At 38.9% G+C, this 23,470-nt stretch overlaps 1 protein-coding gene across 2 annotated transcripts in view; it reads left to right on the top strand.

Moving 5' to 3' along the window:
* The window catches only part of oprl1 (opiate receptor-like 1), a 116,988-nt gene that overhangs the window by 8,676 nt on the left and 84,842 nt on the right, over positions 1-23,470 (top strand). The window contains exon 2 of one of the 2 annotated variants that reach the window (XM_055222886.1): positions 6,870-7,099. In XM_055222886.1, coding sequence (XP_055078861.1) covers positions 6,900-7,099 — 200 coding nt within the window. In that variant the 5' untranslated portion in view covers positions 6,870-6,899. Of the gene's footprint in view, positions 1-6,869; positions 7,100-23,470 lie in introns of those variants that run through there. The other variant, XM_055222887.1, reaches the window with a different exon arrangement.

Here is a 23,470-nt window from a genome sequence, read left to right as displayed (position 1 = left end):
CTGTCATACAACCACGTGCTATAAATCCAGGACACCCCCATAAAAACATTTAGTAAACACTCAGATCCTCCTCCTCTCATTCATCTGGTGACACCCTGCTCTGCTTCGGTGGCCCTGCACAATGGCACTAGCCTTATATGGACATGTGCTCGAGCTGCTAGTGCTAACTTTAACTGACAATTCATCAAGCCCAACCAAACACCAGCTCACTGTAGTGTCAAAGTCAGGCCTGCAAAGTTAAACAGTGAGAATGAAGGGACAAACATAAGGATGTGTGCAGACAGGAGAATGTGGAAGGAGAGTTGAGATGACACATGGACCCGTGCGTACATGACCCAAGTACAGCGCCCGTAGAGGAAGCACTGTAATTAGTGATGGGGTGTTTTGCTCCTTTATGGGTTTACAATATTTTACTATATTTATATGACAGAAGCCAATGGGAGAACTAATTTGTTTTCAAACCTGTCATAGCGAGAAATGACAAGACAGTGGTTCAAACTGAGAGTGGGAGTGTGTTTACCCATTCAAATGCAGTATAATCTAAATAAAATGTTGTGCTACAGTAATAATAATAATAAACAAACAAACTATTATTATGATGCCAAATATGTTTTTTGTGCATAAAGGTTTCACTTGTGTTGCCTATTTGCTCTACTATACTCACTTCCGGTCTCTCTCTCTAAAACCTTCAAATCAGGCTAGAAATCTAGGGATAATAATGGACTCAGAACTTTAACAATCACATCAAATCAATAACATCTGCAGCTTTTTACCATCTAAAAACATTGCAAAAATCAAAGTATACTGTCAAAACCAGACTTGGAGAGACTTATCCATGCATTTGTCTCCAGTAGGTTAGTCTACTGTAACATCCTGCTCACTGGCCTCTCCAAACGATCTCGGGTCCTGACTAAAACCAGGAAGTACTTCACACTTGTGTCCTGTGCTCAGGTCTCTGCACTCGCTCTTGTGGTTCAGAGAATAGACTTTAAAGCAGCTCTGCTTGTGACAAGTCTCTCCATGGACCAAAGTACATCTCTGACATGTTAGTTCCATATGAACCATCTCACACTCTGAGGACTTCAGGGACCGGCCTCCTGCTGGCATGAGCTGGCATGTTCTCAGATGTCACATCACTAGCTGTAATTCCTGTTGCAAAGCATGAATACACAACTTTTTCATTGCGTTTTATGTTTTCATAGACTGTATAAAGAAGTGGATTAAGTAAGTGTGATGTCAGCCACGGCATTTGGCTCCAATCAAATAAAACTCATCGTGGCTCGCAGTTATAGGGGCCAATTTGGAGCCAGTTCAATTGCAATTCCGATCTCGAGTATCATAGCAACCAAAGAGTCAATCCGGAGCGAGGCTCTTGAAGGTAATGTCCCTTCCCGCCTGCTCCGTGCTAAACCCACGTTGTAGCTTAGCAACGCTGTCAATCAAACCTGTTGCTAATGCTCGTGGGACCAACCTCGGGAAAAGAAGGTGCCTGATTTGTCCGTTATTAATATATATATCTTGAGTTCTGAGCATTTTAAAATGACAAACCTGAAAGCAGCAGTTAGAGAGAGAGAGGGGCGACAGTTTTTCAATATAAAGTGAACTGGAGCCAAAGCTGAAGGAGCCGGAAGTGCGCCCTCACTCACTTCCTGTGTGGAACGCGGCGGCTAGCACGTTAGCTATGCCCATTTACATATATCAGGGCAGTATAAATGATCTGAGCCCCAGTATGAACAGGCCCACTCCTTGCTCTGAGCAGGACGTCCAGATAGTGTCATCACAATCATAGTGTATTGTATTTGAGTAATTGGCTCTCACTGCTACACATATCAAATGTGTCAGGTGCCCTAACGAGAATTTCACGCTTTAGTGTTGTCTGGACTCTGGAAGATCTGTACAACGCCCAGTGTGAGGCTGCAGCTCACAGAAAGGGGGCGCTCTGAAGCTTTATAGACTTAAGAGGGACCTAGTTGATGCACTTGGCGGAATTTGTGTTTTTGCTTAATGATGTTCATAGCTGTAAAATATATATTGCATTGTCATAAATAATAACCACTTAAATAGAGCGTCTAAAAAAGCCTCTTTATGGTCTAATATAATTTTTTAAAGACTATGTGATGGAACTTTAAGTGTATTCATGTCATGTCTTCAAAAGTATTTCATCTGTGTCAGTCCTGTCAGACCTGTCTGTATGTGCTGTAACAAAAAATAAACATTTTTCAGTATTTCAAAACTCACCGAGCTTCACAAATGGATTACTTTTCATCTAGAATTGTAATTTTTCCACAACAACTACGTTAAAAAGAGACATGATTTAAAGATCTGATATGTGTTAAAGGTGCTTGTGTCTTGCCCCAGTATAGATGTATTGTATAAGCAGCTCTTGTGCAGTCTGCATCTGATTATGAAGTGTTTTATCGACTGATTATCAAGAAGGGCACATTAGCATGCTAGTTGTAGTTAGCTATACCGTACTTGCAAAGCTCAAATGGTCTCTGTGTGTTGTGAACATTGATTCTATATATATATTGACATAGATAACATGCCAGCCGCCATGTTCCAAGTGAGCATGGGTGCGCTTCTGGCTCTAGTTCACTTTCTATTGAAAAAAACTTCGCCCCTCTCTTCATAACTGCTGCTGTCAGACTCGTCATTTTGGTCTTAAAATGTTTGTATTTACCCGCTGTACATGATCCTGGTGTTTTTGTTTTGCTGTAAATCAAGATAAGAACATTAATAACAGACAAATGAGGTGCCTTCTTTCCCCGAGGTCACTCCCGCTAGCGTTGGCAACAGGTTTGATTAACAGGAGCATCACTTTCAACAGCCTCGCTCCGGATTGGCTCTTTAGTTGCTGTGATACTCACCGTCTGAATTCCAAATATGGGACTTGGCTCCAAATCGGCTCCAGATCCACCCCTACGAGCCTCGACGAGCTTCATTTGACTGGAGCTGAACGCTGTGACGTCACACTCACTTAGTCCACTTCTTTATACAGGCTATGTTTATGAGAAGTGCTTATAAACTCATCGTGGTGAATAATAGGACGCTCAGAATGGGTAATGTAAGTGTTTTTCAAGTTTTGTTTATAGGTTAAGGTCAGGGTTTAGTTTAGGCAAAAAGTGACTGTGGTTTAGGTTAGGACGAGTCTCCAGGAAATGAATGAAAGTCAATGTAATGTGTCCAAGAAGAATGGAAACCCTGTGTGTGTGTGTGTGTGTGTGTGTGTGTGTGTGTGTGTGTGTGTGTGTGTGTGTGCGCGTGTGTGAGCGTGGGTGCGTGGGGGTGTGCGGGTGTGTGTGAGCGTGTGTGTGCGTGTGTGTGTGTGTGAGGGAGTCACAGCAGCACTGCGGTACTGCTCTGATCTAATGAATATTCATCATTAATGTGAGAGAGGGAGAGAGAGAGGAGGGAGAGATCAAAGGAAAGAGAGAGATGAGGAGAAAGGGAGAAAAGAAATGGGTGATGCGGAGGATGAAGAGAGGAGGAGCGGGGAAACAAGGACCGATGACAAGAGATGAAGGGGAGAGCAAAGGAAAAAGAGAGGAAATGAAGAGAGGTGATGGAGGTAGGGAGGGTAAGAAATAGAGAGAAACAAGATGGGACAGAGGAGAGTTAGGAAGGGACAGAGGGAGGTGAGGGAAGAAGAGGGGGAAAAGAAAGGAGAGAAAAATGACAAATGAGGGAAAAGGTAGAGAGAAAGGGGAGGGAGGGAGGCATAAGAGTGACAAGGGAGAAAGAAAGAAAGAAAGAAAGAAAGAAAGAAGAAAAGAATATAGAAAATGGAGAGAGAGAGAGGGAAAGAGTGAGTGAGCAAGAGTTGAAGGAGTGAGGTAAACAGAAAAAGAGCAGGAGAGAAGCAAAGAGATAGAGGAGGGACAGATGACAAAGGAGTGAAAATGAGGGAAAGAGAAGGGAGGGAAGGAAACAGAAAAAGAGATATAGGAAACAGAGAAGGAGAAAGGAGAGGAGAGGGAAAAGGAGAGAGGGAAAAGAAAGAGGAGAAGGAAATGATGATGGTGAGATGAGAACGGGCAGTGAAAAAAGAGAAAGGGCGGGAGAGAAGGGAGAGAGAGATAGAGGAAGAATGAGAGGATACAGAAAGGGGAGAGAGGAGAGAGGGAAAGGTGGAATAATGACAAGGGAGAGAGAAAGACTGACAGAACAGATGAAAATAGATGAGGGAGAGGGAAAGGGTGAGCGAGCAAGAGTTAGAGGAGGGAGAGAGAGAGAAACAAGAGAGGGAGGGAAAGAGAGAAGGAGAGAGGAAGGAGGGAGAGAAACAAGAGAGAGAGAAGGAGAGAGACAGAGAGAGGAGGGAGAGAAACAAGAGAGAGAGAAGGCGAGAGAGACAGAGAGAGGAGGGAAGGAGAGAAACAAGAGAGTGAGAAGGAGAGAGAGAAACGAGAGAGGAGGGAGGGAGAGAAGAGGAGAGTAGGGAGGGAGAGAGACAAACGAGACAGAAGGAGAGAGAGGAAAGAGGGAGAGAAAAAGCAGAAAGATAAAGGAGAGAGAGTAGAGTGAGGGGATGAGTGGAGCCCTTTAAAGATGTACACCCTGAGAAGATCTGCAGTGCGTATAGGCTCGCGTCAAAATGTTATGACATATTTGAACAGAAATTATTACAAGGGCCAGATGGTTTATTGAAACTGTATACATTTTACATCACAAAGCCAGCGCCTACAGCTACAAGATACACGTCTTTACAGTTTAGTTTATTTTTTATTCAATTTCAACAGAAAAATCAAGGGTTATTTTCTGAGAATAGTTTAATTCTGAAAATAATCTGCTTAGAGATTTGAGAACGTGCAAAAGGCCATGGTGCAAAAGATAAAAACAGACAAAAACATGAACATGAAAAACAGAACTACTTCATTTTAAACTATTTGCAGTCGTCCAAAGTTATTTCTCACTTATTTATGCATTTTGAACATCCTAATTATTCACCAGAATGAGTTTATAAGAGTTTATAAGTTTAAAGTAGTAAAACTAACAACAACTAGCATGCTAACAGTCCACCAGTGTTGATGAACTTCCTGGTTTGCAAATGATTAAAAAAAAAAACATTTTACATGAAATAACAAACAAAAAAAACAACAACAACCAAACAAAAAACACAGGTACTGCTACTTAAAACTTAACCTGCATCTAATTACAACGCATTTTATTGTCCGATAATCAGGAAGTGCACCTTAGCATGCTAGTTGTCGCTGGCATTACAGTCACAGCAAAACTACTCCACTCTGCACTGTTTTGAAAAGCACTTATAAACTCGTCACAGTGAATAATCAGGACGTTCTGGATACATAAGGTAAGTGAGAAATAAGTTTGGACGACTGCAAACTGTTTAAAATGAACTGGTTTAGTTTTTCTTCCTTTTTAACACAATAAAAATCTGATACTACACTGTATATCTTCTCCAAAACTGATGTAAACACTGATTTCAAATTCCCCTTTAACTCTGACATCATTTTACCAACAATACGTGCTCTCCCGAATCACTCAGATCACATTCCAGTTTTGCCCAGGCTACGATTTTTTATTCGGATTTCTGCTCCGTCTTGATTTTCTGGAGGCGTTTTGAACAAGAGGTGGAAGCTAGAGTCTGGCAGTAGCTGTAATGAGTTCACAAACCACATCTCCAGCCTGGTGTTGTGATTGTGGGTGGATGTAGTCTGCAATTTATGAGGTGAAAGTTTAATATGACCCTCTAGTTTAGTTTATTTGAGGGAACAAGAGAAGAACTGAGCTCACCAAAAAGGATAGCTGAATGTTTTAAAAAGGGCAGTATCTGACTTTTACTAAAACAGAACTAGTTTGCAGTCGTCGAAAGTTGTTCCTCACTTATTTTATGTATTCTGAACATGGTAATTCTTCACTGTGATGAGTTCAGCACTATTACATGTAGACATTACACAACTGACTTATGTTGAATTTAAGAAATGCTTATGAAATATATCTGTACTGTAGCAAGACATATTTTGATCTAATAGATGTGAAAAAATGAGGTAAAGTACGTTGAATGGCGTATTATGTAACGTTTTTTGAAGGGTGAAGGGTCCAACACCTGCTTGTCTCCACGGAGATGTTACTGCTTTGCCTAGAATGACTCACAGTATGGGATTAAACATATTTATCTCGATGGAGTTCAGATCAAAGTAAAGTATTATCATTTTTACCATTGAAAACACTGGTTGAGAGAATAAAAGATTGAAAAGTTGACACCTTTGAACATTCCAGGCAAAGCGATAACATCTCCAGGGAGACAACCAGACGGTGGAGCCTCCATTAGAAAAGTTACACTGCGGGACGGTGGCTATCGTTTTCGCCTCACAGCAAGACGTTCTGGGGGAGTTTGCACGTGTCTCTCTGTGTCTGGGTGGGTTCTCCGCACTCCGGTTCAACCCAAAACATCCAAAATAGCTCAAATCGTCCAGCTGAGGAAGTTCTGACCAAGGCTAGCTCAAGATCTGGAGATGGGTCAAGTGCAGAGTTCATTGTTCCTGAAGGTTTTTGCAAGTGGCACTGAAGGAAGGGTCAAGTGCAAATAACAAATTAAATGTATATCTATGGTTTAAACGTGTTACCTTTATATAACCTTTAGCGAACACTATCTGCTCTGGTCGTCTGGTTAAATTCGCAAGTATAATGAATGCTGCAGTTCACTTATGTACTTTTCCCTTTTGTAAACAGCAAGTAAATCAGAATAGAGTACCACACTAAGCAGACAGGTTCAGGTTTAAATGAACGATAGATATAGTATTTTTTCCCTTATAGAACCAATAAGTTAAGAAAAATAACCTCTGATTTACTAATACATATTATCCAACCCTAACATAAACCCACAATCACTTTTGCTTTTACCACAGGTGAGCTAAGCCCCTCCCCCTGGACCAAACATGGACTTCCCGGACGACTTCCTGCTGACGGAGCTGAGCCACCTGCAGATGTCCAACGACTCTTTCAACCTGAGCAGCCCCTACAACGAGACGGACACGCTACTGCCCACTAGCGTCAAGGTGACCATCGTGGTGGTCTACATGATCGTCTGCGTCATCGGCCTGGTCGGCAACTTCCTGGTCATGTATGTCATCATTAGGTAAGGACCAATCGGAACGCGACTGCCGAAAGCCAAGTGGAACGCTACTGCTTTTGATATTTGTTTTGGTGCGTAGTGGATGATTTATTCCACTGTGCAAGAATTTGTGCTCACGGAGAACTCAAAAACACAATATTCACGTAGCCCTATAATTTCAACCGTAAACAACCATTTAGTGTTGAAAATGCGGATTTACATTTTCTTTGTTAAACCACTACGTGCGCATTCTGTTTATGAAATAGACTTAATAACACAGTAAATATGTCGACTGCATTCTGTAAATATTACCTTTCTCTAAATAAGCAACAAAATTGTAATGCAGCCTCAACTTGCTTTTGTGAAATGTATAACTAACCCTGTCACGATAATTACTAATATCGACTTATCGTTCAATATATCAAAGCTGGAACGATATATTTTGGGCCTTGATATTTATCCTGAGAGCTTTTTCTTTACAAATTTAGGGGAGAGTTGTAGCAGTTCATGTCTTTTAATGAAACATGACTTACGGGAATTATCTTACATATTTAAATCTTAATTAGTGGCATAAAGTAGTTTCAATATTATCGATTATCACAATATTTCTCTGAAGCAATATATTGTGCTTCAAAATGTCTTATCGTGACAGGTCTATGTATAAAATATCAAAAAAAAATCTCATGGCAATGTACAGTATCGATACAGCAGCCTGTGGTATTGATCAACAAGTATCACAATTAGGGATGGGATGATAAACAATAATATCGTTTATGGTGATAAAAATGGTCGACAATAATCGTGGGACATTTTATAAAAAACTTGATAATTGCCAAAGATTATCTCCGTTTTATCACCAGAATGTGCAGAAAATCCTACGTATATCTAATGATTTTGTCTAAAAAAGTACAATACAATAGTACAATACTACAACAGCGGTTTAAATATGGAACCTGTTCATAATATTAAAATGATAATTAATCATATCCATACCGTTTTTAAACTGTCAGCAACTTTAATCATTATCCTGACATAATCGTTCCCATAATCTTAAAACTAATTACAATACATAGATTTTTTTGTTCAATTAATCCACTAAATCCAGAGCTGTCTTCTGTCTAAAATGCTCCGTTCCCATACTGGCAGTTTAGTTGTGAGATAAATAAAACTCTTCTCCTGCTGCTTCTGTTTTTAAACCCCCAAAATCATCACCAGACTCATTTGAGCTCAAACTGTGTTCACTTTATTAGCTTAGCATTCACGGGACGAGGGGTTTGTTTGTTGAGTTTATATTTATATTTTAATTCCAGTTGCTGACAGCAGAGGGAGCTCCAGCACCAACATACCTAACTGGAAATGGAGGCGTAGTTTAAGTACATTTTTCAAGTTAAGCCAATATTTTAAGTAAGAAAATGCGAAATATTTATCCTGAGGTGAACAAAAGCATGTTTAAAAAAAGAGTTAAAGCCACACAAATGGATCATATGTGTTCTTTCATATATCATTTTTGAGATACAACAACAAAATCTTGCGTAATAGAGAAAATAATAGCATCTCTATCGTACTGTTAGTCTCCCACAACAATACTGTACTGTTCGCTTCATACATGGCTACATCTTTACATAAAAAGCACATAAGCAAACGCACACAGACATAAAAGCGTACATGTATCAAAGCTTGGCCGGATGGTTGGGTTCTCGCCTCGTGGGCTTGAGGAGGTCAGATTGGGGTCATTCTTCTCGCTCTGTGCTCTGTCTCTATGGAGGGCTGAGGGAATGCGATTGGAGGTGGACATTGCTGTGTGATGTTGCGTGGAGCATCGCACGTTCACGCCCATGGGCAAATCCTGTCTGATGCAAGAGGTCGGGCTGGAAGTGCGGCTAAAGCTAAAGCTATATGAAGGTCCGCCTGGTTTGTGGACCATCAAAGTGAGTCAGGTGGGTTAGGAGGAGCGTAAAAGAGCGAACACATTTGAGCTCTCTGGCGAATCCAAACGCCTGGGGATGTGGTTGTGTGTTTGGAGAATAAATACAATTAAATTAAATAAATAAATGTATTAAAACTATGTCGTCACAGATGGTTTAGTGTTTTCGAAGTGGCTAGTATACATTACCCACATGTTTTTTTTTTTACTATAATACTAATAATAACAAAAACATGATAATATATGATGATAATTCTAATACGACCAATCACTCACACATACACACACCGCGTTCATACAAGGCGAAGTGGGTGAAGTGTCTTGCCTAAGGACACAACAGCACTACTTGGTCCAGCGCCATAAGATGCTATGAGAGCGTTGTTGCAAGATCAAACAAGTAAGTAAAGATAAATAATAATAAAGTAATACATACAATGTGTAGCTTGTACTGCCTGATGTTGTTTTGTATCGATACTTTTTTGGCCCAAGGATTTTTCTATTGTGGAGTTTCAAGAATAAAATAAGATAGGATCAATTGTGAGGTTGCGGTAACAGCTGGGAGATCGTTCAAACCTTGATCACTGCTAATGAAAGTCTGATGAGAGAAAATGAAGCTCAAGCAAGGAAAAAGCCTTCTCATAGTATTTTTCCTTTTTAAATATTTTTGCTTGTTACTACGTTAAAGGACCAGTATTACGCTATTCTCTGATCTATGTTATCATGTTGTGTCCTCATCAAAAATAGACCTGGAGTTGTGTTTTGTTTCATTCACACATGTTTAACACAAAAACCCGACATGTTTAGGCTGAGCTCATTCGGCGTTCCACCTTGTGATGTCATGTGGTAATACAGGAAGTGCTCCACTGTGTTTTTAAACTCCATACAGCTTCACTAAAATCATTTGGATAATTTCAGTCCTGGAATTGCCAATCTTCCACTGAACAAAGGGTAAAAGAAGCTGTTATCTTGAAAACTACTGCTGCATGACATCACAAGGTGGAACAGAGCATTTTAAGTGTTGGAGATGTAGACAGACTAATAATAAAGTGTTACTCAAACATGTGTGAATGAAACAAAACACAACTGCAGGTCTGTTTTTGAGGAGGGAACAACATTGTAACACTACTTAAAGCTCACAAGAGTCAATTTTGTGTAAACTAGAACCTTTAATAGATAAAAAAGCAACTGTTTATAGTTTTTAGTCACAAGTGGTTTAGTCTTTTCAAAGTGACATTTTACCTTTTGTTCAGTAGAGATTGACAATTCCAGGACTGAAATCATCCAAATGATTGTGGTGAAGGTGTATCAAATAAAAAAAATAAAATAAAATAAAAAAATACACAGTAGAGCACTTGAGTGTTTGGAGTGAAGAACACAGCCAGGATTTGAGTGTTAAACATCTGTGAATGAAACAAAACACAACTCCAGGTAGGGTTTTGATGAACATAATAATATTTTTACCATTTCTATTTCTTTATGTAACTACAGTCAGCCGTAAATATGCCAGTACATGTTTAGAGGTTGGAAAAACTATGAGAGTTTAGTGTGGCATTTGATTTTCCCCTTGAATAGCATTTACAATATCGCATTGAAACGCTGTATCTAGGGTGATGCATTTTTCCTCAAAGACATGAACTAAAAATAGCCCAACCCCAAAACAGTTACTACAGACCGGTGCACATCTCACCTGACACATCAGAAACCTCATTTACATACAGACAACCCCAGCATATTTACATCTGCACACATGCAACTTCTCTGCAGCTGAAATACAACATGGCAAATATATTCATGTGGACAGGCAGTGGATTTTTAAACCAGTACCTGTACATCAGTCGTATATTTTTGGTTGCTATAAAACTTAAAGGTCCTATAATACACAAATGGACTCTTGTGTGCTTTTAGCCATGTTATAAGGCTGTTACCTCATCAAAAATAGACCTTGAGTTGTGTTTTGTTTCATTCACACATGTTTGAGTAACACTTTATTATTAGTCTGTCTACATCTCCAAAGCTCAAAATGCTCTGTTCCACCTTGTGATGTCATGGAGTGGTAGTTTTCTAGTCCACAGCTACCTTCTACCTTCTAACTCCGGGTATGTTTGTTATGAGGAAACAACATTATTAAAATAGATCAGAAAATAGTGTAATATGAGCCCATTAAACTTATTCATTTTTCTACATTTTTGAGTAAAATTTATCATACCCGAGTACATATACCGAATATCTCTGGTGTATACTATCTGCATCTTGTTATAAAGAGTTTTATTGTCTGATAATCAGGTGTGTGTCAAGTTTGCATCAGCATGCTAGTTATTGTTAGGTTTACCATCGCGCAAAGCTCTGCACCGATCTCTGAATAATTACAGTGAGGATGTTCTAAATGCATAAGGTAAGTGAGGGGTAACTTTGGACGACTGCAAAATGTTTAAAATGAATCAGGTACAGTGCAGGTACAGGTACATATTACGCTTTCTTTCAGGTTTTTGAAATGCCTTAATAATAGAAACAGATTCATTAAGTTACTGTTCAAAACTGCAGAACTAATAGGCCCGCGCCTCATACTGGCATTTCACTGTGGTAAGCTGCATATTTTCATGTATGGGCTTTTTATTGTTTAAAGAGGAGTTATTTTACTTCTATGGGGTATTATTTGCTAACACATAACTTATTTAAATCACCATATTACTTTTTATTGTTTTGAAAATGCTATATTCGGTGAAAACACCGTATTAACTGCACTATCACACTGCACCTCTTAGGCATGTTTTTGATGAGGAGCCAACGTTATAACATAGTAGAAAACTTCAAAAAGACGATTTTGCATAATACCCCCTCTTTAAAACTGGACCTGTAACATTTCTGAACCGTACTTGTATTACACGGAGTCTGAATGTTTGGAATAATTGCAAGTAAAAATAGAGAATAGAAGTGTGCAGAGATATTAGGTGGTTAGGTCAAGTCTCACATGCAGAAGAATAGGCAATACACAAAGTCAAACATGCACGAATCCATCAAAGTACAACTCAACAAGGAACACAATTACACAAAGTCAAAATCTCTCAAGTAATTTTTAACCATGTCAAACAGTGTTCCACCATCATTAACATACACACTGTGAATGTCGATGCAGTTTTTTTTTTTTACCCATATGTGACCTGTATATGATTTTTTCATGTCAGTGTGAACAGCTCAATTCTGATTTTTTCAAATCCGACCCAGGCCTCATGGGTATGTGGTCACATATCTGATATGTATCTGATATGACTGCAGTCTGAACGCTCTAGTCGCATTCATGCCACTTACACGTCATTGTTTTGGCACAAGAGTTGGGAGAAGGCCATAACATATGTCAGCAAATGTTCTCCTGCTCATCCGAAAGTTATTTAAAAAAGTCTGTGTCAGTAAAGCTGCTCACATCAGTGTCCCACAATTTTTGGCTCCTCAAAATGGAAATGTCAGAAAAGGCCCCACAGACTGTCATGACCAAAATCCTTGTCCTCTTCTATCTTGATATGCTCTGCAAAATCACTTGATTAAGTAAATGTTGGCTTCAGTTGCTCAAATAATGTGAAATAGCCAGAAATGCACCTGGAGTGACACAAATCGGGGCCATGTTTACTTCCGCAAACACAGTGCGCTGTGTGTGATGTTGTGTTTTTTAGCAAAATAAAAATAAAATCTGTTAAATGGACAAAAAGTTGTAGGAGTGAAGATGTTTTGCTGCTCATCCAGGGCACTTCTTCAGTTGTGATGGACACTGCCTTATATCATCTGTCTATCACTCCTATAACATTTTGTCCACTTGACAGATTTTATTTTTCTTTTGCTGTGGCTCAGACCAGGACGAGTGAGGGATTACACAGATGTATGTTGTGTTCTCTTATGCATGCAGATCACTTCGCAGCTGCGTTCTGTTCACATTATGGTTAGATAGCATTTTTGTTGTAATGGCAGCATTTTTATCACATTTTTGTGTCAATGACTATATCCAAAAATTGGGTACAAAAAATATGAATTGGGCCACATACCCTGCAGTGTGAACATAGCCTTAGAGCATGTTTACTCTGTTTTATCAGTTTCACATAATAGAAACTGTCATTATCAGTAAATGCTATAGGTACAGGGATTTATAATAAAGTCCAGGGACCTTTTTTTTTTTTTTTTTTAACTATTTATTTACATGATATTTCACAATAACAAACTGAATACATATCTACTGATAACCCAAATATAAAAAGGAAAAAAAATATATATGCATATACATACATACACTCACATACCCCCCCACACACACACATATATATATATATATATATATATATATATATATATATATATATATATATATATATATATATATATATATATATATATATATATATATATATATATATATATATATATATATATATATATAGACACATACATGTATGTATGTGTCTATATGTATGTATACATAAGTATATATACATACATATACACATATATATACACAAACCCATACACATATACATAATGTGCACATATATAGCCAGAAACGCACATACATATATACATACATATACACATACAAAAAAAAAAAAAAAAAAACGCACACCAAACACCAAATAGGGACCTTTTTTGATGAGAAGTGAACTGGATGTCCAGATATTGCAAAATAACACCTGTATGAGGTAAGTTAGTCACATGGGTGCAGGAGCTCAGGTGTCTCTCTATTGTGTTGGTCTACAGGCCGAACAGCAGTGCATAGTACCCAGCCTTCTTGGACTCAATTGTTCTCCTGGGGGACTTCAATGCCCATGTGGGTAACGACAGTGACACCTGGAGAGGGGCGATCGGGAAGAACAGCCTCCCTGATCTGAACCCGAGTGGTGTTCTGTTATTGGACTTCTGTGCTAGTCACAGTTTATCTATAACAAACACCATGTTTGAGCACATGGGTGTCCATCAGTGCACGTGGCACCAGGACACTCTAGGTCAGAGGTCAACAATCGACTGTTCTCATGTCATCTGATCTCCGACTGCGTGTCTTGGACTCTCGGGTGAAGAGAGGGGCAGAGCTGTGATTGGTTGACAGCTTAGGTTGCTTAGACTGTGGCCCCAGCCCCGGATAAGCTGAAGAAAATGATGGATGGATGGATGGTTGCAGGAGCATCTCACTGGAAAGGATTCCAAACCCATACTTTACTGTAACCACAGCTGCCCTGGGGTAGATTGACAGAAGTGACCACTTTCATGCTAGGCAATGTGGGTGAAGTGTCTCGCCTAAGGACACAACAACAGAACTCAGTCTGAGCGGGAATTGATTCTCTGGCCTTCAGGCTGTGGGGACCACTGCTCTAACCACAGAGCATTTTTTAGCATTTTATTAGACCTTTAAAATGCTTTAAACAATTTATTTTCCCGAAACTCCTACTTTCTCAAAAATGTATACCACTTGCTTACAAAGAGTGCTGTCCATTTTATAGGACGAGGTAACTATGTTGTTGAAGAGTTTGCCACCTGCTTGTCTCCATGGAGATGTTATTCCTTTGCCTGGAATGTGTCTTAGTACTTATCCATCTTGCAACTCAAAGGTAAACTCAACATACCTGATCATTATAATAGACTGCATTAAAGGTCCTTAATACATCTCCTCTAAGGTCAGGTCTGACTCAATCTGTGGATGGAGCCCAAGGGAAAGGACTCTCAATGAGACTGGACAGTGGTAATCAATGAGCCGTGCCGATTGGTTCTTCCCATCACTTAAGTCACACACACACATCTCCAACTGCTATCTTTGAGTGACAATACCTAATAAATATATTGTTTTCTCTGGTCTGATCCTGGTTTAGTTTAATTGGTAGTTGGTTAGTCTTCAGTAGTTCTCACAATGATAGTAAAAAACTCTTTCTGTAGATGATAGAATGTGATTTTCAACAGTAAATTATAGTAATTTCTTTTATGTTACCATGTGTAATCCCTCAGTCATCCAGGTAGGTTCCATAGTGGTCCATGTGTGTAAACTACTCTGTGTCTTTTACTTGTTCTGATACAGCTTAAGATCATTCTAAAGCTATTCAGGAATATTTAGTTTTGATACTTTTGACAACCCTAGTCTTCAGCCATGGCTTTTTTTGTCATTTTGTGTCTAAGGTTGTCAAAATTTTGAAAATCAGGTAATTGATTTTAAAACTAGTGTTGAAAATACAGTTGTCCCTCACTATTTTGCGGTCTCGCTGTTTCGCTAATTTTTTTGGTGCAATTTTGAACGTACATTGTGTTCTGCTTCCTGATTGGCTGAGAGACTGTAGACCATTGTCCATCAGTCTCCTCCGTGCCGTGTCTCCTGTACAGCACAAAACACGTTCAGACAAATTTACATAAATGTTCAATTGCAGTGTGACTCTGAAGTGCTGTAAGTTTGCAAGTTTTCTTCCCGACAAAACCCACAATGTCGATGAAACGTTCTGCACTCACAAAGACACTGACGAAGGTTTGAACTTTGAGAGAGTTTAAACAAGAGAGAAATGTGAGAAAATGTTAATGCCTGACTAAGAAAAGTGTATAAAGTGTGTGGTGAGGGGTTTTACAGACTTAAAACATACAGAATAATTGTAAAAAATAAAGCTTTCTACGTCGTGGATATCGCCTGTTGCAAGTTACTTTTAGATCGTAACCCCTGCGATAAACGAGGGACCACTGTAATTGAGCAAAAATTGAAAAAACTGATTCAATCTTTTCCTTAATATTTAAATTTAGTTTGAAATGTTATTATCGTGAAACTAGTTATGTCTATGCCTATTTAATCTATTATTATATATTGTATTTTTATTTTTATTTACATTATTGGAGATGCTCTGGTAGAGGATCTGCCACCTGCTTGTCTCCATGGAGATGTGATTGCTTTATCTTTAATGTTACACAGTATAGTATTAAACAGTCATATTTTGCATTTGCTCATTAACGGGAGATACAGATGGCATTGACTAGTTGTCTAATGAAGATAGAGTTTAATGCTATACGGTGGAACATTCTAGGCAAAATACTGACGTTTGCATGGACACATAGTGCACCTGTCCTTATCCAGTATATTCTTGAGAGTGTGAAGTGAAGTGAATCACAGCCCGCTACCTTTGTCTCTCAACCAATCTCAAGTTTGTATAATGAAAAATTGGGACAGCTGCCAAAGCGATTTCCAATTTAAAACACAATGTTATGTCTTTGGAAGAAATCCTCCAAATTTTGCATGTAATAGAACGGTGAAACCCATGAATAGGCAGCATTTTGAATACTTTTACCACTCAAAAGATTATTTTTAACTGTTGCCATGACAAGAGCCCAAATTCACCTACAAAAACCCAGCAGCTGTCAATCACATGCCCAGACTCTGCACCTTTGCTCCACGTCCTTTACATCATCTATCTATACCTGTTGCACCTTTTTCCGTCTTGGACAATGGGCGTAACCTGACCAAAGTTACTCTTTAACTAATATTGCCCAGTGCAGTATACTTTTGTTGCATTGTGAGTGATTGTAAATACGGAGCACTTTAAATCTATGACTGCCTGCTCCGGCGTGTTCAGACAAACAAATTGATGCATCAATGCTGTCTTAGCTAGTCTCTGCAAATAAGGACCTTTTAACAGTCAGGTTGGTGCGTGTTTGCTAGCTAACATCAGCACATTGACTAAAAGGGGGAAAATGCTACGCTTGCTTGCCAGTAATACAGTTTATAGATTTTTGTTCGTCTTCGTAAATTGTTATTTTGTTGAAGATCGGGTTGCTAATTGTGTATATTTTTCAACCCGTCTGCTTCTTCCTTTGTCAGGGGTGATTTAGTGAAATAGTTGTGTTGCATTTTGCAAGTTCATCAGATGCTCAGACTTTTGCAAAAAAGAAGAAGTGAATATTGTGGCTGAAGTGGCTTGCCAAACGTCCTATTAAATACATGCACTTTGATAGAGAGCATATGGCTGAACATATGGCTTAAAATAATCAGACAATATAAATTACATTACATGCAAAATTGTAAATTAAAAATAAAGAAATACACAATATCCAGTGACAAGACTGCAGAGGAAATACATTATTATGATGTGAATATGGATTTGATCATAGCTTATATGTTTTATCTTTTAAAAGCAGACTGTGGCTTTTGAGACAAATGGTCCCATACCTTTATTTTTCTGGCTGAACTTGCTCAACTGATGATTAGTTATAGTTATATTGTTCTTATGTCCTCACATAACTGACTGTTTCTTAGTGAGTTACATCCTTATCACTACATTACCTTACCTTTGTATACCACAGTTTAAAGTTAAAGCATCTCCAGGCCAGTAAAAAGAAGCTGAGAGCAGAGCACATGGCTGCTTTGCATAAGAAAAACAAAGTCCATAAATTAGCTCCATTCAGTAAGTTAGCTCTAGCTGCTTAAGAGAGCTTTGTCAGTCTGTCACTACAGTGTTCAATTTAACTAAAGTTCAGCTTTTACTCCACATCTCATGTCACATCTGCATTGTTTGCAGAGTCAAGGTTTAAGCTGCTCTAGATGTTACCTCTATAGCATTTAGCAGCACAGTGGCAGAGCACATGCAAATTATATATGCTCTTTTCACGGAGCCGCCCGGCTAGTTCGGGATCTCTCAACAAGTATGGAGCCGCTCTTTCCACACCATTCATTCTTTATGAGGGTTTAGCAAAGTCTTGTTAAAATAAATCAGTATATTAGCGGACAGCAAGTTACAGATGGATGATCACAGACGGGATGATAAGACCTTTACAATGATGTAAGCGCTTAACCGGAGGAAACTTGTGAGTTTCTTAAAAGTAGGTGTTTGTGTCTCAAAACTATTGCTAATCTAAACTAAATCTCAAAATAGAAAACAGCACAGAAAACAGAAAATATATTGAATGACAACTTGATTATTTTCCTGTTCCAGCCCTAGACTCAACACTGTCCATCACTTATAATGGCACATTATAGGATATAAGTAAATAAATTTCAACCAGACAAAACTACTAGTATTTTTCTTTATGAATGTAATATTTTGCCACCCCTTGTCCGTAGTACTTCAAAGCCTGTTTTGCTAGCAGCTGTTATTTTTTGCCAACAATGGTGTTCAGTACTAAAGTTTGTTTTCACAGTTTTACCTATTATTCCTAACAAAATATAGCTTATATTATTTTATTAATGCGTTAGTACAAAGCACAGAAAGTCTAAGGTGTCTAAAAGTCAACTTAACATCTGTATTTTTTACCATTTAATGCTTTTAAACTACCCCATAACACCATTAAAACACCTATCTTTCAAATTTCCACCTTCATATAATCCTGCCGGAACGTTTTTCAGGATTACACAATCGACTGATTCGGATTTGCGCAAATTTCATCATGACCCCAAAGCAGGAAGTCCTTATCCGATCTTTGGCCCGTGATTCTCTTTGACTTGGGCCCCGCAAATAGCAGCCAATCAGGGCGTCCTTGTGTCTCTGAAGGTGGGGGTCCTGATGCCGTGAGGTGAGGAGGGGGCTGACGATCGACCATTGATTGTAATGGCAGAATAAGAATGGGCTGGTTCATTGCTATGATTATATTGAGAACTGCAGCTGTGTCCTGTGTCCTAGCCAAACCATAGCAGGATTTGGATTTTATTACATGTGCACATAAATGAGGCAGATTGCACCGACTGATTGGTTATTTTTTGGGTGTCCAGATCAGTCATTATAGGAGGGGTGTTGTGACAGACCGATAGCAAAATAGGTGCAGTGGGTTAAGCATTTGGTTGCGGTTCAATTTTCACCCAAGCAAATAACTATGTGTTCATGGGTAAGTTACTCCATCTAAACTTTTCAAGAAAATAATGTTATAATAAGATCAATTCATGACATCAACATGTATTAAATCTATGTAGCCTCTCTTACAGTTTTGAAAAAAAGTGTACTACAATCACAACTGAACATGGGTTGTCAGTGCCTTAACCTGCAGAAAGAGGACACATACAGTACAGGTTTTAGTGACATCTCAGATCAGAGAAAGTACTTTAAGGTTTAAACCAACTGAATTTCAGCATTTAAACTGGTAACCCAAATGAGAGACTGATGTGAAATGCTTGTGATTCATGTATTGGCTGAGGAGTTGCTGACTTTTAACTAGTGGTAGATTGAGAAAAAATGCAGCCTTTCTGTTGACCTGACAAGAGAGTCCCTCCTACTTTCTGTTTGGATGGAAAAGTGTCTTGTGCCAGACCATAGAACCCATAAGGCAGCTGTCCTATTATAGGTTCTAATTAGACCCATTAATTTGTAGCATGTGTATCTCAAATGGGGAACACTCCTTCTGAAATATCCTGTGACATTCAGAGTTTCAGAAATTAATGCTTCGCTTGTTGATTCTGCAGAAATTGGCGCTGTGTCACGGACCTAACGTCCTAAAAGCCATAAATGATCAGCTTTAATACTTGAAAATTTCCATATAACAAACAACTGATGCAAGAATGAGCTGAGAGTGAAACATCATCACGTCATCTATCAACTTTTACGCAGAAGCCGCTGTTTGTTTTAACATGAACAGGCCGTGTGTTTTTCTCTTGCCTGACCAGCTGTTCCCTTCTATATTCTGTTCAAACCCAGAAAGGTCCTAACTTGGGACAGTCTAACCACAACCACTCATTTGTAACACAAGTCTCTCAAACATGGAAGACATCTCCTCGTGAAAACCTCAAAACAAAATCTAAAACTTCTTTTACCTGATATAAGTAACAGTTTAGTTTCAATTGTTGATTCTGCAAAACTCCACCCTGTTTTTTCGTCATTTCCCCTTTGTTTTTACTCGTAACCTACCATATTTGCTTTGACTCGAATGCACTGCGTGTTTCTCTGATTGGTTAGTTTGCCAATCATTCACATCTCTGAAATATGTGGAGACAGGATCCAATTTCAGACTCATCCGTCTTTGTAAAGTAAAAGTGTGTAGTCTTAACTGACCAACTATTTTCCCATTTACAATACTTTTTAGTATACAAAATACATTACAATACATGCTCGCAACATGTTGTCAAGTACTCAAGGCAATACACTGCTATCTGGTTAGCACTAAATCTCTGCAAACCTCTAATCTTTATACGTCTAATACATTCAGATGTGCAGCCTGGATATGTTGAACGCTATTAATTTTTCATTGGTTTGAGGTCCACAGTGAATCATGCAACCTGTCAGGCGCTGAAAAATGGACTAGCATTGGCTTCACTTATTTATGTGCAAGAACTAGCGTGAAAAAAATTATAAAATATACAAGATAAACAAGCTGATTTAAATACAAGAGGCTTTTCCGAGAAGCATGCTAATATAAAATGTAGAAAAGCCATAGCACAGCAGGTGGGAATGGGTATTTAAACAGTAAACATACACCCACGGGCTCCTGTGAACTGAATGCTTTTCCAGTCAAATTTGTCATTATATTGTCTTAATCGGCATTTTGAACATGACAAATATATATTAAAATATATAAAAAGAAAAAAAAAAGTAAAACAGATTAGTTAGGAATATATAAGGTTTGTCTTGATGAGCTATGTTTATTACGAGAAATTGGTCTGCTTAGAAATTGGACGGTACCACTTTAAAATGACTACACTCAGGGCTGGACTGGAGCACTAGAAAGTTTCCCAATGGGCTGAGGCACTGTTTGGGCCGGTCACTGTCAGACCTCTGCACAGTGCCACACAGAGCCCGCCTGCTCATATTGAGCTTTTCTTGTTCATCCTCTTGTCTGAGTTCACTGCAGCCCCGTGTGTATGGTCCTGACCCAGCTGTTTATCATCCGGGCCGGCCCAAAGCCGACAGGGCGATGCTGTTGTGGGAGTGCCAGCCCCAGAGCAGTAGCACGCTCAAAGCTGCTGCTGGTAATGTTCATTGAAAGCATGCTTAAAGTAAGACATTTTATAAACACTAGGAATGCTTTAAACTCCATAAATGCATTTTACATAGTTCAGTCTTCATCCCAGTTTTTATTTTACATCGATAGACCCCATATTCTCATGCAGCGTGATCAAAGCGTTTTCTACAGACGTTCAGACGCCCTGATACAAGTGTGTGAAGCCTGCAGTGTTTAAGGGCCCCTTGAGAATACTACTGTCACTGCCGTGCTCAGACTGTGACTCTGAATACCAGGGGCGCACACAACAAGTGCACTCTGAGGGCCCTAACGGGGGGACCTGCTTAACTTTGATTTGACACAGTAATTCATTTCATTGATTTTTACTACTTATATATATATATATATATATATATATATATATATATATATATATATATATATATATATACACACACACACACACACAAAAGGACTTGTCCAGACCAAAAGGTCTAGGGTGGATTTCTTCTCCCAGTCCAGTCTTAATAAATCATGAACAAAGATTAATTCAAAATGAACAAATAATTCCCTTAGAGTGACTGAGGTTTAATATCTACTTAATTAAGAGATTAGGGTTAGACCTGCAGGAGGCTGCAGGATAGGCCTTTAATTAGCCTATCCTGCAGGCCTCTTATTTAACCTGCAGGAAAGGCTAATTAAAGGCACTGTACCAGAATAATTCATTTAAACAGTTAGCAGTGGTCCAAAGTTATGCCTCACTTTCAGTTTTATATAAACTTGTGCTGTTTTGGATGGTTCACTATGAACAAATGCAAAATAGTGATATATAAAACAAATCAAATGCGAAAAATGTATATAACAAATTAAAACATGATATATTTTCTTTAATAAAGCATGTATCAACATGAGGCCCGAACTCATTCAAAAACAACTAATTACTGTTTTAATTAGGATTTTGATTGATAGCTGACTGGTTCCTTCCATCGTTCACCTTTTGTGTCTTTTTAATGAACCACAAATCCAATAAGACCCCCTTGGTTCCTCCTACGGCTCCCATTTCAAAAGATTGGATCAGATAATATGATGTCTATAGTGTTTGGCAGTATTCACAGTGTAATAACATTATAGTCAATGGAGCACATCCTAGAAGCAGTCCCAGCCTGAGTATCCATTTTCTGAGGCCAGTTATACAGTTTAATAATACACTTTTCATGTTGCCAGTATTATCCAAAATGGAAATCCTCAAATGTAACCTTATTGTTTCTTGTTTTATTTGCATACAGAGCGAGATGGGTAAAGTGTCACAGGCCTGAGCTGAGATCCAACCACTCAGATTAGGGTTGGTGGGAGAATGCTCCACTGAGCCACCACTGTTTTAAGCCACAGTATGTACGTTTTTAGCCAAAAAAAATACTATATTTTTTATTTGGTTATATTTATTGCCCTGAAAAACATGCAAAAATATGGATTCTTGCAGTGAGCAGGCTTGCATCTCCACAAACGTGCCTCTTATTTGGCCTGCAGGATAGGATATTCCTGCTTGTTTCCATGGGGATGTTGTTCCTCTGGCTCTAATATCTCACTGTACAGCAAATGTTTTTTATTTTGTATTCCTACGGAATCATGCAGGTGATGTGCCACCTCCAGAACGTAGCATACTTTGCATCTTAATACATTGCGTCTTGCTTGTATAAAACCAGTGTCGCCTTGGGTTTCCCCTTTGAATCTAAATGATACCAAATGTTTGACCAAGTGTTTCACCTCTTTACTTAGGGCAGGGCTGTAAACCTATTAAAATGATAAAAAATAAATAAAAAATCATGGGTAAGCAGGGGACATAGATGAGCGCTGGGTCTCACTTTGTCCATCCTATCGCAGCACGAAAAAGACGTGAAAAATCACAAAGCCCCCTCTTCTCAGGGTCTCACCCAAACTCAAACCAGTCCTGTGGGTGTTTTAACCACAGACTCCATATATAAATGGACGTAGCTAACCTGCTAGCCACCGTGTTCCAAACAGGAAGTGATCATGGACGCACTTCCAGCTCCATCGACTCTGGCTCCAGTTCACTTTACATTGAAAAACTGTCGCCCCTCTCTCCGTAACTGATGCAGTGCGCCTTGTTATTTTGGTCTTAAAATATTTGTATTGACCCTCTCTACATGATCCTGGTGTTTTTATTTCACTATTGTGTCTGTAAATCCAGATATGAACATTAATAAAAGGCGAATCTGACAAAAAAAAGGTCCTCTAAAATAGGTTCTCTCTGCGCAGCGTGGACCTGTCAGGATGCAAACCCGTCACACCTAATCAAATGTTTTTATTTCCTATACACGGACTGACAAATCCTAAACATAACCCGAAAAGATTATGTAAACTGGATGATGTAAACTAAACCGCCAGACTGAACAATGTTTTTTTTGGGAAACTAAATCAGATGGGAGATGAGGATAGCGACAGAAAAGAGAGACGCTGACCTCCAAAGCCCCGTGCATCAGGTGTAAGATGGAAGTGCGGACAGAGAGCGGGGGAGAGACTGAGGGGAGGGCGTGGAGGAAACAGGAACTGAGAAAGGGCAATGAGAAAAGGAGGGGAGACCAGGGAAAATGTTAAAA

The sequence above is a fragment of the Periophthalmus magnuspinnatus genome, chromosome 7 (genome assembly GCF_009829125.3).
Source record: "Periophthalmus magnuspinnatus isolate fPerMag1 chromosome 7, fPerMag1.2.pri, whole genome shotgun sequence".
In the NCBI taxonomy this organism is placed as follows: Eukaryota; Metazoa; Chordata; class Actinopteri; order Gobiiformes; family Gobiidae; genus Periophthalmus; species Periophthalmus magnuspinnatus.
The sequence above is the reverse complement of the archived record's forward strand: the minus strand, read 5'-3'. Positions and strand labels throughout refer to the sequence as shown.